Raw genomic sequence first — 16,391 nt, forward strand, 5'->3', positions numbered from 1 at the left:
GGACTGGAGAGAAAGTGGAACATCCCTAAGGGGAAGGGGGCTAGGAGCACCACCAGGACCCAAATTGTTCTGGAGGCCTCCTACCAGCCTCATTTCCAGCCCTCGTCCATCCTGTAAAACACCTGAGGAGAGTGTGTCAGTGGAGCAGAGGTCATCTCTGAGGCCTCCCCCCAACTTGCTGTCCCTTGGTTCTAGGATGCTCTGGAACTTGACCCGGCTCCCTCACAGCACATCTCAAAGCCATGGGTGAATCCAGTCCCAAAGGGACCCTACAGCGCATCTTTGGGACCAGCCAGGTGTTCCAGAACATCGATGATGTAAAGCCAAAGGCCACGGGATTAACAGTGCCCCTCAAAGTCAGGGAGTAGTGAGTGACTACCTTGTCCCAGGGTCCCAGGTTCCTACTCTGCACAGCCAGTGACATGCCCTACAGCTTTGGGTTGGTTACTCTCCCTCTCTGGGCTTCAGTGAACTCAACTGTGTAACAGGGCTCTCCCACACCAGCAGATGAAGATGGTGGCCTGGATGAGCTCCAGGAATGCCAGCCTCCTCTCCCTGGGTGTCTGTCTACCTGCCCAACCCTGTCTCTCCACCCAAGCCTCCCTCCTCCCAACCCACCTGCAGCTGCAGCTGTATGCCCTGGGCTGGCCAAAGTCAGGGCCAGCCCCTCTGCTTCCTGCCCCCCCCCCCCCACACAGCTATCACCAAGGCCAGCAGTGCTTGGAGAGAGAGGACTGGGAGATGGCCGTGCTGTACTTTTCCCGCGCCCTCCACCTGAACTCCCAGCTGGTGAGCGGTGGGCACGGGCAGTTGCTGACACGCACTTTGCCCTCACCGTTGAACCTGCCAGGCCCCTTCTCTCGGTCCCTTCTGGTAACTGAGCATCAGGCCTCAGCGGCCGGTGGGGAGCGGACACAGCCTGGGTCCTCTCTCCCTCAGGTAGACTTCTACGCTTTACGCGCCGAGGCCTACATCCAGCTCTGTGACTTCTCCTCGGCCGCCCTGAACCTGCGAAGGGCCTACTCCTTCCAGCCAGAAAACGCCAAATACCTGGAGCGGCTTACCTTCGTCCTTTACCTGCAGGTGCCTGGGGCTGCCGCAGGCCCACCCAGGGCGCCCACCTCACACCCAAGCCTGTTGGCTCTCCCTTCGGCTGTGGGGGTTTTCGTTGCTCCAGGGACCAGCTCCGCCTCTCTAGGGACCTTCTTGTCCCATCCGTACCTGCTGCCCCTCTCATGGCCTCTCCCACCTCCAGAGCTGGGTAAAGTGTTTCGCAACATCGCCCAATGAGAGCTTTCTGCGACGATTACAGTGGTCTGATTACAATGATGACGTGGGACTGATGAGCCTTTGAGATACAGTGTGACCGGGGAACTAATTTTTTGGTTTTACTTAATTCATTAATTTAAATTTGTACAGCCACACGAGCTGGTGGCTACTGTACTGGGCCACACAAACCTAGCGTCTAGAGAGGCTCAGGCACTAAAAAGGTAAGAGCATTCCCCATTCACAGTCCAAGACAAAAGTATTAAGTCACAAAATACCAACAAAGTCCAAGACTTGCTGTTTCTCTCTGTTCCTGTTTCTGTATTGCTGTCCCTCTCTTTTGTAATGTTTATTTATTTTTGAGAGAGAGAGAGAGAGAGAGAGCATGAACAAGGAAGGGGCGGGGGGGGGGGGGGAGACAGAGAATCCCAAGCAGGCTCTGCATGGTCAGGGCAGAGCCTGATGCAGGCCTTGAACTCACAAACCATGAGATCATGACCAGAGCCAAAGTCGGACCCTTAACCAACTGACGCTGAGCCACCCAGGTGCCCCTGTATTGTGTTTTTGTCAACTGTATAATTCTCTTGCTGTGTCTCCCTAGCTCTGTATCTCTTTCCATCTCTGTCACTGTCTCTCCATCTCTGTGTCTCTGTCCCCTGAATTTTCTCCTAGATCTGAAGGGCCGTGTCCCTGTCTCTTGTCTCTCTTCCCTCCTGCCCCAGTGGTGCCCCCTGCAACTGATAGGTGCTGCTGAGTTTCAAGCAGGAGTGACTCCCCTCTGTGTCCCCAGGGCCAGTGCCTGCTCGAACAGCGTGCCTTCCTGGATGCCCTGAAAATCTTCTCGCAAGCCTCTGCACTCCAGCCCGAGAAAGCCAGCTTCCGTTACCGATGGTGAGTGCCCGGCATGTGTCCTTGTTCCCCTGGCAGCCCCTTCCTGCCCCTCTCGCCCGGCAGACAGAGTGCCTCTGCCCCCTACCCTCAGCATGGCCTGTCTCCTGGCCCTCAAACGGCACCAGGACTGCCTCTCGCTCGTCACCAAGGAGGTGCAGCTTGGCACGACCAATGCCGACATCTACATCCTCCGGGCCAGGCTCTACAACTTCTTCCAGAAGGTAGAGCAGGGAGGGCAGGGCGAGGGTGGCCCTCCCCCTGCCTGGGTGCCCCCAGCATACCCTGCGATTACAGGAGGCCGCTAAGCTGTCCATGTGGTGGCGACACTGTCCTCTCCAGGCAGAGTCCCCAGCCGTCACTGACCACTCAGCATAGTTGTCCTGTTGTCACTCAGCTCTGGCTCTGTGCCAGGCCTGTGTCGGCCCTCAGAAACCCCAGGGTGAGAAACCTATGCCATCCCTGCCCTTATGGAACTCACAGCCCAGGGGAGACGTCCTTAAGCAGATAATTACACAAAGAATGATTTCATGAGTGTGGGGGCACTCAAGGATCCATTAGATAAGGCAGCCCTTCCTCCTCCCTTCCTTTGTCTCCTTATTTTTTTTTTAAATGCTTATTTATTTATTTTGAGAGGGAGAGAGAGCATGAGCAGGGGAAGGGCAGAATCCCAAGCAGGCTCCGCATAGGTGCAGAGCCTGACATAGGGCTTGAACTCACATAATGTGAGATCGTGACCTGAGCTAAAACCAAGAGTCGGATGCTTAACCAACTGAGCCACCCAGGCATCCCCTTTCTCTCCTTATTTGCCTCAGTGAACATTTTAGGAGCCCTGCACTGGGCATGGGGCCAGACAGTATAGGGAACAGCTTGGGGGCAAGGGAGACTTGGGGTCACAAGAGAGGAGGGGACTGCAGGTATGAGAGGGCATCAGGCAGGGTCTTGTGAACTGAAGAGGACCCTGACTTTTTCCTGGGGAAGCAGGAGCCTCAAAGGGGAGCTCCCTGGGGCAGTGGGCTTTCAAAAGATCCTTTTGGCTGCCAGGTGGAGTTTGGGCTGGAGGGGCAGGTCGGGAGGCCGGGAGCCTGGGTGCCGTCCAGCTGGAGAGGAAGGTAGAAGGGAGGGTGGCCATGGGGGTGGCAGGAAAGGGGCAAGTCCCACAGTCCTTTGGAAGTCAGGAACAGAGACGGACGTGAGAGGGCTTGAGGGAAAGGGAAGGATCCAGAACAATGCCTGGTGTTCCTGCTTGGCCTGGTGCGTGGGAGTGAGAGAACTCGGGGGGACGAAGGAAGGGCTGGGTGGGTTCACCTCAGTCACCAGGTGGTGCATCCTGGGGGTAGCCAGAAACCTGAGACTCTCCATGCTGGGGTCTGGGCTTCTGGGCCCCACAGTGACTCAGTGAGAGAGTCTCCTCCCGAGGCAGGAGACTCATAATTATTGTAATTATCAGTAATTGTCGACTGTGGGAGTTCAGCCCCTCCTGCCACCTCCACCTCTGTCATATGTACACACCTTCAAAGCACTTGACCCATACTTGTCTTTAAGACTCGAGGTAACCCCCTTTAGATACAACCCATTGTCCTCTTTTCACAGATGAGGAGCTGGGTCCAGAGGGCCTGTCCAAGGTCACACAGCCAGCTCTCATTGGTGCTGCCTTTGAACCCAAGCCCACCTGCTCCAAAGCCCTGTCCCTTGCCTCTGCCATCTTCCTCCTCCTGACTTCCACTCACACGTGGTGTCCACACTGTTTGCTGTGCTCACCCTCCAACCAATTACCCTACAGGCCACATAATGCTTGCTAAAACTGTTTGTTGACTCACTGACAGATTTGCTTACCCAGTGGAAGGTATTTGCCTGGGGATGTTTTCTGTTTGTGCCCAGGTCTGTATCTGTTCCTTGCCAGAGCGGTCTTGGGCTTAAAGGTCAGGGGAGTTGGGGAAGGCATGTGCGTGGGAGGATAGGGAGGAAATGACAGTCACGGTCAGGAGGACACACCCTCCACCCACCTCGAGTGAGCTTTGAAGAAGTTCTCCAAGGAGGAGGCATCTGCAGCCCCATTCTACAGCAGAAACCATTCAGGCTGACCTGGCTCACCCTGAGGTCACATCTGGAGAGGGACCAGCAGGGATGGGGCCTGGGATGGGATTTTCCCATAATGCTCCCTGCTTCCGTCATGAGGCCAAAAACAAAAGGCGGAATAGCAATGCGGGGGCACTGAGGATGGGGGACACGGTGCCTGCCTGCCCAGAGAAAGGCCCCTATAGGCCTGGAGGTGTGCTTTCACCACGGGACGGGTCGGAGCTCGGCTGAGCCTGCGGCCCTGATGCCATCGTTGGCCCCCTGCAGCCCAGCCTCTGCTATCGAGACCTGCAAAGAGCCTTGCTGTTGGACCCCAAGCACCCACAGGCCAAGGTGCTGCTCAAGATGATGGTGGACCAAGCCCAGCAGGCTCGCCAAGATGCCGGGATCCTAGCCGTGCAGGGCAAGCTTCATTACGCTCTGCAGCACATCAACTGTGCCATCGAGAACAACCCTCTGGATCCAGGCCTCTTTCTTTTCCGGTACTGTGTGGGGAGGTGCCCATCTTGGATCGTGCTGTGTGGACTCAGGAGAGGCCTTGATCCTCCCCAGGCCTCAGTTTCCCCATGTAGCCTCTAATAATCTTTCCCTACAACCCATTAGGGTCAAAGCTGGGGAGAAGGTTGTAGCTGCTCTCTCCCTTAGAGGAGGGGCAGGCAGCCGCCTCAGTTAACCTGGGAATTCTGGCCCCCCAGGCCTGCTGAGCATCCATGCTGGCAGGCTCAGCCCAGCTCAGTGGACAGGCTTGGGTTTGAATCTTCCCCCCGCCCAGGACTCAGTACACGATTTGGGGCCGTTTAAGTTCCTTGAACCTAGGTTTGTGCATATAAACAGTGGGGTAAAACATCCACCCCACGTACAAAAAGGCCTTTTGCATAGAGGTTGGCGTGCACCTGCTTCCCAAAAATAAAGGTGGAAGCTATTTTTGAGTAAAACGAAACTACCAGTGACCAGCAGGTTATCCAAGTGATAACCCAGAGCCCGCCCCACATCTAAGCTAGTGGCCGAGGAGGGGGGCCCTCACGCCACCTCCCCCGGTCAAGATGGTCCAGAGTGGCCAACAGTCTGGCTGGCCACCCCGGTTGGTGGGGGTGCCTTGGCCCTCATGCCCCTCCCCCGCAGGGGCATCATGTACCGCCGCCTCTGGGAGTTTGACGCGGCTGTGGAGGACATCCTGAAGGCGCTGGGCATGATGAGCGAGCGCCAGGAGGACATCGCGCAGCAGGCGCAGCGGCAGCTGCTGCTGGCCTACAACGACTTCGCGGTGCACTGCTACATGCAGGGTGCCTACCAGGAGGGGGTGCTGCTGCTCAACAAAGCCCTCAGGGACGAGCAGCAGGAGAAAGGCCTGTACATCAACCGCGGGGGTGAGCGCGGGCTGCCGCTGCCCCTCGAAGTCCAGTCCGGGCTGGGCACTTGAGGCCCCCGAAGGAGGGAGGACGGGAGGAGGGACAGAGCCTCAGTGCCCTGGGGACACACTTTGGGAAGTGCTGCCTTAGACAAGGGCTACAGTCTATTCATACTGCTGAGAATCAGGCTACTGGTAAAAGGTGCCCCGAGGCAAGGCAAACCACGGCAGGCACCCTCCACCACCGGCAGGTGCCCTCCGCCGCCCACGGGAGTTCGGAGCCACCAGTCTCAGGATCCCCTGGGGGTGGGGAAGCGGGGCTGGGGCTCCTGGGCACTGGGCTTGAGGACCCACTCAGCCCCCTGTCCCCGGGTCCCTGGGCCCCAGATTGTTTCTTTCAGCTGGGCAACCTGACCTTTGCGGAGGCAGACTACCAGCAGGCGCTGGCACTGAGCCCACAGGACGAGGGTGCCAACATCCGCATGGGCCTGCTGCAGGAGAAGATGGGCTTCTGCGAGCATAGGAGCAGGTGCGTGACTTGTGGGCGGGACCCCGTGGCGCTGGGGGGCGGGGCATGGCTCGAGGCCGCCTGCTGGGACCCTGGGTCGAGATCCTCTGCTCTCCCAGGCAAGTTTTTGTGAAAAATTAGTCACTTTTTTCAGAATATTGTTATGGTAATTGCACTTTTTATAAAATATCTCCAGTGTTCCGTGTGGGGCTTAAACTCAGGAACTGTGAGATCACCATCTGATCACCATCAGAGCCCTAACGGACTGAGCCACCCAGGCGCCCCTCCTATGTATATATTAACAATTAGTACCATTTTACAAAATGAAATAACGTTTAACTGTGTTTTGACTTCCGATCTTATTATATATGCGACTATATCATTCTTCTTTATTATTTGCATGGTATTCCATTCTATGGAAGTACCACAATTCATTTCTTTAGACACCTTTCTATGATGAATATTTGGGCTGTTTTCTGGGATTTTTTTGTTTGTTTGTTTTTGTTTTTTTTTTATACATAACGTAATGAGCACCCAAGATATACATTTTCATGCATTATACTAGGAATGCCACAGTTAGATTGCTGGAAGCCAAATTGTTGTGTTAAAGGGTGTGAACATTTAACATTTTAAAACAGTATCTTGGGACACCTGGGTGGGTCAAGTCAGTTGAGTGTCCAACTCTTGATTTCAGCTCAGGTCTTGATCTCAACGGTTTGTGAGATTGAGCCCCACCTCCTTGGCTTCATGCTGATAGTGCAGAGGCTACTTGGGATTCTCTCTCTCTCCCTCTCTGTGCCCCTCCCCACTAGCGCTGCCTCTCCCTTTCAAAAGAAATAAACTTAAAAAAGAAAACCATAATATCCAGTTGTTCTCCACAAATAGTAAGCCGCTGTAAACTTCCCCCAGGAAAGGAGTCTTCGTTTTCCCAAATCTCCTTAGTGCCAGGTGTTAAGACTGTTTTCTTTTCTTCTTTTCTTTTTTAAGACTATTTTCAACTCTGCTAATGCAGTAGGCAAAGAAACACTCTCGAGTTCGTTTATGTTGCAAGTTTAAATGGCTAGTGCACTGCTTCACCTTTTGTGCGTGTTCATCATTATGGCTGGTCCCAACCAGATTTTTTTTTTTTAATGATAAATTGCTCTTTAAAACTTTTTGTTGTTGTTACAGAGTTCTTTGTAGGCTGGGAAAATTATCGTCTGCCTCTGTGGGAAAATATATTTCTCCTATTTATTAGCGTTCCTTTGTGGTGGTTTTGCTACTCGGTAACTTGGGATTACATCGTAGTCAAATTAATTTTCTCCTTTTTAGCTCTTGGGTTTGTGACATTCTCAGAAAGGTCTTCCTTACTCATAGATATTAAAAACATTCACTTAGAGGGGTGCCAGGGTGGCTCAGTCAGTTAAGTGTCTGATTTGATTTTGGCTCAGGTCTTTTTTTTTTTTTTTTTAATGTTATTTATCTTTGAGTGAGAGAGAGAGAGAGAGACAGAGAGAGACAGAGACGGAGCATGAGCAGGGGAGGGGCAAAGAGAGAGGGAGACACAGAATCTGAAGCAGGCTCCAGGCTCTGAGCTGTCAGCACAGAACCCAACGTGGGGCTTGAACTCGTGACCCGCGAGATCATGACCTGAGCTGAAGTCGGATGCCCAACCAGCTGAGCCACCCAGGCACCCCTGGCCTCAGATCTTGATCTTACGGTTCTCGAGATGGAGCCCCACGTTGGGATCTGTGCTGACAGGCTGATAGCAAGGAGTCTGCTTGGGATTCTCTCTCTCTCTGCCCCTCCCCTCCCCCCACTTTCTCCCCCTCCCTCTCTCTCAAAATAAATAAGCTTTATTTTAAAAAAAACATTCACTTACATTGGGGTCTTATACTAGCATTTAAGTGTTGGGGCCATTAAGAGTGTTAGTGTTAGAAGAGCAGAGGGGCATGGTGGAGTTGGGGGAGCAGAGACCAACCTCATTTTCCCCAGACTCCCCAGTGGGGCCCAGCAGTTGCTATTTCCCTCCAGACGGCCCAGCTCACAGCAGCCTGTGACCCACTGTGTCCTGCAGGCAGTTCCATAAGGCAGAGAGCCACTTCTCAGTGGCCATCCAGCACAACCCCCGGAAGGCCCAGTACTACCTGCACCGTGCCAGGAGCCGGCAGCTCCTGCAGAACATTCTGGGGGCCCGCCTGGATGTTGCCACCGTCCTGCTCCTCAACCCCAAACAACCTAAGGTGGGTTCCTGCTGGGCCAGGAGGGCGGGCTCCAGAATCAATACCCACTGTTGCTTAAAGAGACCCCCTGTTCCCAGCAGTCTGGTTTCCTAGAAAATCTAACAGTGGCCAATGCCAAGCACTTACAGTGTGCCAGGTCCTGTTCTAGCCACTTCAACTCGCATTGCCGTTTCCCCTCTTCAGCACCCCATGAGACAGGTAACATTATTATCACCCCCAATTTGCAGGTGAAGAGGGTAGGGTTGGTTCAGAGAGGTCAGTTCCCTTGCCCCAGGGCACACACTTAGAGGCCAACCCCCCACAGGCTGGCTCCAGCACCTGCAGTTGGCTGGCCAGGTCGGGGTCAGTGTGCTCTCTTCCGGTAGGCCTCCTCACAGGCTCCTCCCAGTTCTGGAGCAAGAAGGTCTGGCCCTCTAAAAACCGCAATTTGTAAACGCTTCCCACGTCAGCTCTGAGAAGAGCTCTGCAAGGGCAGGGCAGCGCCACACCCTTCGCCCCCTGCCCTGGCCCACACCCGGCTCTTTCCTGGCAGCTGCTCCCCCTGATGACCAACCTCTTCCCGGGCATGTCGGTGGAGGAGGTGCTCGGCAGCCAGGCGGCCCACCTGGCCAGGTTGCAGCTGGATCGGGTGTCGGAGAGCAGCCCGCAGGCTGGCATCCCTCAAGGCATCGTGGGGCAAGTTCCTCAAGTGGGGACCTAGGGCCAGGAGCGGGAAATGGCCGGGGGTCAAGACTCCTCCTACCCCACTGCCTTCTCAGGCCATTCTCCAGCCCCCGGGGCTGGTGGGCTGAGTCTGGCGGGGGGCTTACCCAGGGCTCTGGGGCCATGGCTTGGCAGGCAGCTCAGGGAGCGGGAGCGAGAGCGCCACAAGGCACGGGCCCTGCAGCTCAGGTGGAAGCAGGAACAGCCTTCGGCCGAGACCTCTGAAGAGCTCAAGGCCACCACCCCCCAGACCCTGGAGGGAAAGCCAGAAGGTCCAAAGGAAGAAGCTGAGGCCCCCAAGAAGGAGGAAAAACAGGTGAGTGTGCCACATGCTGGGGCCTAGGGCCCTGGAGGTCTGGGGGAGCGTACCCCAAGCCAGGGCTGAGGGATGCAGATTGGCTGGAGGCTGGCATCCGGGTCTGGCTCTGCCACCACTCAGCTGTGTGACTCGGGCTGGGGACATTCTGCTCTGAGACGGGGATGGTACCAGTAAGGGGTACACCCCTGAGGAAGGGCACACGAGGATGTGGGCCCCTCACAAGGAGGCCTTGCCACACTTGGCCACACTCACCTTCTTAACTTCTGTGTGTGCTGGCTGTGCCAGGATTTTCTTAATTCTGCAATCCAGTTCAAAAAACTTTTTTATTGAATGTAATGTAAATATAGAAAAGTACACAAATCCTAAGGGAGCGAGCTGATGAATTTTCACAAACTGAATACACCCACGACACCATTATCTTTTGAAAGACCACATTCCTAGGCCCCCTGCCAGGTCCCTCCCCTAGCCCAGTGTACCCCCAAGGCTGTCCTGACTGCTGACATCACATATGAACGTGTCTGTTCACGCCCGTGGACAGATACAGTGTGCCCGCTTGTCTGACTCCTTTCACTAAGCTTGTTGGTGAGATGCATCTAAGCTGACCGCTCATTCTCATCGCTGTAGAGAATTCCATCCTGTGGAAGCCCCACGATTTGTCCGCTCCACTGCTGATGCGAGTACACTTGTGTTCAGAGGAAACGTTACAAATGAGTAAACGGACCACGAGCATCCCTTTGCCATAAACGGCAACAGCCAGCGCTAGTTTTTTAGCTCACGCTGCAACACACAAATGCAGAACTTTGATTTGTGTGCCCTCCGAAGTCATCGTGAGCTCCCTCCCTAGGGGCGAGGTAGAGCTAGCGCCTGCCCATCCTCACTTCCATTCCCCTCAGCCTGCAGGCGTGAGTGGGTCGGAGGGGTCCAGCAGCCACACGCCTGGCTGTGGCGTCCTGCAGGCCCGGATTCAAGCCCCGCCTCTCTGCTTTCTTAGCTGCGTATCCCGGGCAGGCTGCTGCGGCACCCGTAGCCTGGGTTTCTGGACCATGAGAGGGTAGTTCCCTCCCAGATATGTGGGAGGATGAAATGGGAGAAGCATGTAAAGTGTAAAAACATTCCTCCATTCTTCACTAGCTGTTCCCCAGGGCACAGCACTTTACCGTTTACAGAAGCCTGTCCCACACTTGAACTCATTTGCCTTTTGAAACTGAGGCCCAAGCAGCTGCCCAAACACTCCCTTTCTCAGAGTGCCATGCCAGTCTGGTCTGCCCACTCCCCTTCCTGGCCAGTCTTAGCCTGTCCGTGTCCCCCACCCAGCCCCAACTGGGGACACTTGAGGAGCTCTAAGCTGCTGGTCTTCCTTCCAGAGCTGTGCCACTGGCCCACGGCCTCCCACAGCCGGTGACTGCCTTGCCTGTCTCTGCCCTAGGAGGAGAAGCCGAAGGCCGCAGCCAGCAAGGTGAGGTCCCTGTCCAACAGCTACCTCAGCCAGACCTCTTCAGGCTGCATCTTCGGCTGTAAGTCCCCAGCGCTCCTGCCGGCCCTGAGTACACCAAAGCGGCAGAGTGGGCCAAGGTCAGGGTCAGAGACTCTCTGGCCCGTAGATGCTTCTGGGCTCTGCTTCTTACAGCTGTGTGACTCTAAAGCAGGAGTAAGGATCCTCGCTTTGCAAGGGGTGTGGTGAACCCTCAGTGAGGGCTGCACGAGGGGGGTCCTCACCGTCTCCCGCTTATCCTACAGCCCTGGCCCGCCTGCAGGGCTTGGGTTGCCGAGGAGGGCTGGGCTGGTGTCGTCTGGCAGACCTTCCCCTTGGCCACGCAAGGCCTGTGGGGCATAGGCAAGGGTGAGACGGACACCTCCTTTTCCTGGAGCTGTCTGCGAAGGGCAGCCTGACAGGTACCCTTGGCACATCCTTCCCAGTCAGGACCCTGTCCACCTCAGAGACAGAGATGTCCACTACCTGCCAGGAATACAAGAGCACCTCGGGCACTGCTGTGACATCCTCAATCTCCTCACTGCTGAAGACTCAATCCTCAGACCTGTTGGAGAACAGGGAAGACCTAAAATTGAGCCACAGCCCCAGAGAAAACGAGGCCGCCCGGGGCCAGAGCTGGAGGCCCAGCCAGACCGCGGCCACCCAAGGCCAGAGCCGGAGGCCCAGCAAGATGAAGGCCGCCCAGGGCCAGGGCCAGAGGCCCAGCAAGACGGAGGCTGCCCAGGGCCAGAGCTGTAGTTCCAGCGAGACAGAGGCCACCCGATGCGCACGACGAAAGCCTAACAAAACCAAGGCCACTAGGGGCCCGAGGCAGAGGTTCAGAAAGACCAAGGCTGCCCATGGCCATAGCTGGGGACCCAGTAAGGCTGCCACCCAGGGCCAGTGCTGGGGACTGATCCGAAGTCCCAGCAAGACCAAGGATTTCTATGATCCAAGTTGGAGCCCCAGCAGCACTGAGGCCACTCAGGGCCAATGCCAGAAGCCCAGCAAGACTGATGCTGCCCAGAGTTTGAGCCAGAGCACGAGCCCAGGTTCCAGCAAGACTGAAGTAACCAGGGCCTGAGCCTAAGTCTCAGAAAACCCCAGCCAGAAAAATCAAGGCTGGCCAGGACTCCAGCCCTAGCAGTTACATTGTTCTCTGAAGGGACCATTCAGCCCCTCACTTCTTGCTGGGTATGGAAGAGATTCTAACCCCCTTCCCCCATACACACACGCTCACCGGCACTCAGCAAAATAGCCTCCTTCCAGAGCAATTAGATACCTCAGCCAACATTCCTCTGGTCCCATGGCTAAGTTTATTGCATTTGTTCTCTTATAAAATTAAAAACTTTAAAAACTAGGCCCAAGTGGCAGCTTGTGTCCATCTGTTCATGGAGACTGAGAAGTCTCAGCTTGGCTTTACGATACTGGGACATAGGGTATGGAATGGAGGATTGAGAATATGGTGCCAGACCAAGGGGCCAAGAGTAAGACTGAAGAGGGAGGGAGCAGCCATGAGCCACAGTCCCTGAGTTACAATTCACATTTTAAGAAGGCTCAAGCTGGAGGGCAAGGTCAAGGCTCACTGAAGTTCTGGGGTCACCAGTGGTTTCCCTAGGGAAGGAAGCAAAGGCCAAGATGCCCTGAGAGCAGTTAAGAGGCCAGGGCCTGCCCTGGCCCCCTGGCCCATGGCCTGGCCAACATGCCTCCTCATCTTCACTTTGGACTCTGGGTCTCACTCTCCAGGAGGCTCAGGAAAAGAGTCCCTACTGAAGAGGCCCCAGGGCTCTCCTGCACAGCCTGGCCAGGAGGGCAAGGGTGCCATCTAGAGAGTCAGAGGAAGAAGGCAATCCTGGAAGCCACAGTTTTGCAGCCATTGGAGGAAAAGAGCTGCTCGTCCTCAGGGAAGAAGGTGGTGCTGTCCAGCACAGCCTGGACGACCTCATCCCTTGGCTCCAGGCCCAGCTGGGCCAGCTCGTTGAGCACGCAGTGCCGCACATGGTGCCGCTGCAGTGGGAGGAAAGGCACCAGGACGTCTAGGAGATGCTCTTCCATGATGCCTGAGCGCCAGAAGCCATCTGCAGGAAGGGACAATGGGGGAAGGGTCTACGTTGGGCTCAGGGACAGCCCCGGAGCGCCAAAGTGTGGGCTGAGAAGTACCAGGTCGGTGGGCAAAGCATCAGACCCAGCCCTGGGTGAAGCCCCAACCTGCTGAAGTTACCCCAGGGGGGGCCTCCTGAGCTGAACTCACGGTGCGGGTTGTCCAGCACAGCCTGGGAGATGACCAGCTCCAGTTCCTGTAGGCGGATCTCCTCACGGTCCCGGCGGCCGCGCCACGCCTCCAGTGCCACCTGGTTGATCTGCTCACCACCAGTGTTGCTGAAACCATGGGGGACGCAGGCCACGGCTCAGGAGGGGCAGGATGGCCCCTGCTTCCCACGTGCCACCTAACACAACCTGAGCCTGGGGACCCAGCTCAGTACCAGCAGGAGCCAAAAAACACACTGAAAACACAGCACAGGCACCACTTCCCCTCTCCGGCGCCTGTGTCTACAACCGTGACCCCTGGAAATTCACCTATATGTGCCACACACTTTAGAGTTTACAAAACACTTTTGGGTCCCTTAACTGACTTTCCCTCCCCCCGGCCTCTAGGAGGACAGTGAGGCATTGATATTGGCCCTGCTGTGCAGAAAAGGAGATGGGAGTTCAGAGAGGTGAAGTGATTTGCCCAAGGAAACATAGCTAGGACTCTTAGAGGTGGGACTAGAATTCCAGTCCTGTTTTTCCCAGGTCTGTGTCCTCCTGGCCACAAAAGAGGGAAGCCCCTTAACCTAGCAGGCTTCCACAAACAAACAGTGAAGATCCCAAAGACTGAGCCTGGAATGGGCTTTGAAAATGTCAAAATGTGAATAACAGTGTCACAGTGAGAGTGTAAGGGGCTTTGGAAAAGCCCAACTGGGCCTGGGGGTGGGAGGAGGAAAGGTATTCTGCTATGGGACCGCAGGCCAAGACTGGATAGCTGAGACCTTGGACAGGTGTCCCCGTCCAAGGGTCCTGCTGCAGAGCTGGACCCACCTGATGAAGATGAAGATGGCTTTTCGATAGTTGGTCCCAAACACAACCCAGGAGGAGCCCAGGAAAGGTCGCAGGACCTCCATCAGGCCTGGGGCCAGCTTGTCCATCTCGTCAAAGAGGAAGAGGGAGCGGCTGCAGGCAGTGAGGTTCCCCTGGACCCAGCTCTTAAGATCCTTCTGCAGGGGAGAGGCAGGAATCTGAGGGAGATGCTCCTCTAACCCCAGACTTCTTCCCAAGGCCAAAACTAATCCTCTTCCCAGGAGGGTATGGTCTCCCAGAAAAAACTAATCCTTTCATGGGGCTGCGGGCAAAACTGTGGCCCTGAGAAGCGAGAGACTTATTCAAGCTCACAGAGCAAGTCAGCAGGCTCACAGAGACTCAAACCCAGGCCTTACGTCAGCCTGATCAGGCCTCATTCTCCGATACTTCCTACTTTCCATAAAAGGGGAAGGTTCCTTTATGCCCCCTGAACCTGCCCAGTAATATTGACAGCTGAAACAGATCAGCCTGCAAAGTACCTTGCAATCAACAACAATAATAGTAGTAAGAGCGACTATTTACTGAATGCTTCCTCTGAGCCTCAAATTGGGACTATGCTTTGCAGAAAGAAGATAACGCAGGCTGTCTGGCAAAGGTAAGTGCTCAATAAATAATACCTGCAACTATATGATCCCGTGTCCCCGGCAACAACCTTGGCAGGAAGGTACCATTACTGCCCCTCACCCCCCTCCCCCGCCAGGATTTAAAGCAAGAACTCCCTGCCAGGTAGAATGGCACCATCTCAAGCTCTGGTCATGATGGGTCCTGAGGGCTGGGGCTCCAACTGGCTGTGTGGCTTGGAGCAAGTGACTCTCCCTCTCTGGACTGAGGATTCATTCACTCCCTAGGGTCTGGCACCCCAACATGCAGGTGAATGGTGGCCCAGGATGCCACCAGCCTACCTTGTAGCGCTCCACGTGGCCGGGGTGGGGGAAGTGGATGACGGGGGAAAAGTGGTGTACATGAGGGCTTCGGAGACCACCCCGGAAAAGGTAGCGCGCCAGCAGGGAGCTGACATAGGACTTGCCAGTGCCTGTCCAGCCATGCAGGGAGAGGACCAGTGGCTTGGTGGGGGCTGGGTCCTGCACGAAGGCCTTCAGTGCCTTCACCACCAGCGCCTTGGCCAAGTGCTGGCCGGCAAGGTGCTGGGCCAGGTCACACTCCAGACCTAGGGCCACAAGAAGGGCAGAATCAGAGCTGAGGACACACACAAGCTTGTCACGGAAGGGGGTGGGGAGGAGTCCTATCTGGAAACCCGGTCGAGGGTTCCCTGCGTTCCGGGACATTTTTACGTTCCCTTTCTGTAGAAAGGGAGTGAGGCCCTTGGGGTCTCCGGCTACAGCAGCCACCCTGAGAGCTGACTCAGCTCAGCTCCAAGTGGGTGTGAGCTGTCAGCAGGGTTGGCCCAAGGCTCCTGACCACGCCCGAGGCAGGCTTCTCCCCTGTGGAAGCCCAATCCTCCCCACCAAGGCCCTGCTGTCAAATGCCTCTCTCCATCCTGGCAGGGCTCTCCCTGGACCCCAAAAAGGCTTCCTCAAACCTACGCCCCAAGTCCGGAGCTCCAGGCTCTCAGTCCCGCAACGCCGGGCCCACTTCCGGCCCCAGCCATCCGGAAGTCCGAGTGTCCCGGCCCTCGGTTCTACACTCCAGGTCTGGCCCTGGCGCAACCCTTGGGTGCAAAGGCTCCCCGGTCCGCCGGCCCCCCCGCTCCTGCGGCTCCTCACCTTGGAAGTCAGGCTGGAAGTCACATTCGCAGAAGGTGCCGAAGTGGCAATGCAGCGAAGTCAGGTCCCAGGCGGCGGCCGCGGCCGAGACCAACCCCAGCAACCCGAGGAGCGAGCCCCAGGGCCGGCAGCCGCGTGTCGCAGCCGCCATACGGGTGAGGCCGGAGCCGGGTCTGGGCCAACCGCCCCTCCCTAGAACCACAATTCCCGGCGTGCATCACTCCGTGGCAGCCACTGTCCGTAGACTACAACTCCCGGCTCCCCTCTGAAAGGCCCGCGCCGTCGTCCGGCAGCAGAACCGCAAGGTAGCCTCTAGGGGGAGCCCGCGAACCGTCCAATCCAGGACGGCGGGCCACGTTTCCACGGCCACGGTAACTAGGAGACCATAATCGTGCCGAAAGAATAATAAAGGTTTATGCCACAAAGGGTGACGTAACAATTGTAGCAAAAACTTGTGCGGCACCTTAAAACTTGCAAAGAGCCCTTTCCGTGCTCTTTTTTTCTTTTACACGATAAAAGAGCGCTCAGTAATATAGCTTTTGGTGAGCACCTACTACGTGCCATTAGTGTTAGGTGCCTTATAGATCATAACAGTGCCTGTCAGGAAGAGAAATAGTGTATTTTGGGGCGCCTGGGTGGCTCAGTGGGTTAAGCGTTGGAATCTTGATTTTGGCTCAGGTCATGATCTCACTAACAGTGCGGACCCTACTTAGGATTCTCCTCCTCTGTCCCTCCACCTCTCTCTCT

General features: G+C 55.9%; 2 protein-coding genes across 3 annotated transcripts; one reads left to right on the forward strand and one right to left on the reverse strand.

The window, feature by feature from the left end:
• Nucleotides 1-259: 259 nt before the first annotated feature.
• Nucleotides 260-12,163, forward strand: TTC16 (tetratricopeptide repeat domain 16). The gene is given in 13 exon segments (XM_060608583.3): nt 260-693; nt 696-789; nt 944-1,083; nt 2,057-2,157; nt 2,249-2,378; nt 4,501-4,715; nt 5,356-5,600; nt 5,969-6,110; nt 8,146-8,311; nt 8,844-8,990; nt 9,153-9,329; nt 10,759-10,846; nt 11,250-12,163. Coding segments are annotated over 13 exon segments (2,469 nt in total). The 5' UTR covers nt 260-507; the 3' UTR covers nt 11,888-12,163.
• TOR2A (torsin family 2 member A) lies at nt 12,101-16,044 on the reverse strand. 2 transcript variants are annotated; one of them, XM_060608588.3, is made up of 5 exons: nt 15,645-16,010; nt 14,823-15,088; nt 13,882-14,057; nt 13,055-13,182; nt 12,101-12,881 (listed from the first exon to the last, which is right to left on the reverse strand). In XM_060608588.3, the coding sequence occupies exons 1-5, from the start codon at nt 15,793-15,795 to the stop codon at nt 12,637-12,639; spliced, it is 966 nt and encodes a 321-aa protein (XP_060464571.2). In that variant the 5' UTR covers nt 15,796-16,010; the 3' UTR covers nt 12,101-12,636. The 2 variants fall into 2 exon arrangements, with proteins under 2 accessions (XP_060464571.2, XP_060464572.1); XM_060608589.3 differs by lacking the exon at nt 13,055-13,182 and having other exon boundaries at nt 12,628-12,881; nt 15,645-16,044.
• Between the last annotated feature and the right edge of the window lie 347 nt (nt 16,045-16,391).

Source organism: Panthera onca, chromosome D4, assembly GCF_046562875.1.
Source record: "Panthera onca isolate mPanOnc1 chromosome D4, mPanOnc1 haplotype 2, whole genome shotgun sequence".
NCBI classification, from domain to species: domain Eukaryota; kingdom Metazoa; phylum Chordata; class Mammalia; order Carnivora; family Felidae; genus Panthera; species Panthera onca.

Bases quoted from the DNA above. Each gene is read 5' to 3' on its own strand.
- TOR2A (XM_060608588.3), bottom strand. From the start codon at position 15,795: ATGGCGGCTGCGACACGCGGCTGCCGGCCCTGGGGCTCGCTCCTCGGG. The intron at 15,089-15,644 runs GTGAGGAGCCGC...TTGTGGCCCTAG, and splicing joins CTTCCAGCCTGACTTCCAAG to GTCTGGAGTGTGACCTGGCC. The intron at 14,058-14,822 runs GTAGGCTGGTGG...TCTCCCCTGCAG, and splicing joins GCCACGTGGAGCGCTACAAG to AAGGATCTTAAGAGCTGGGT.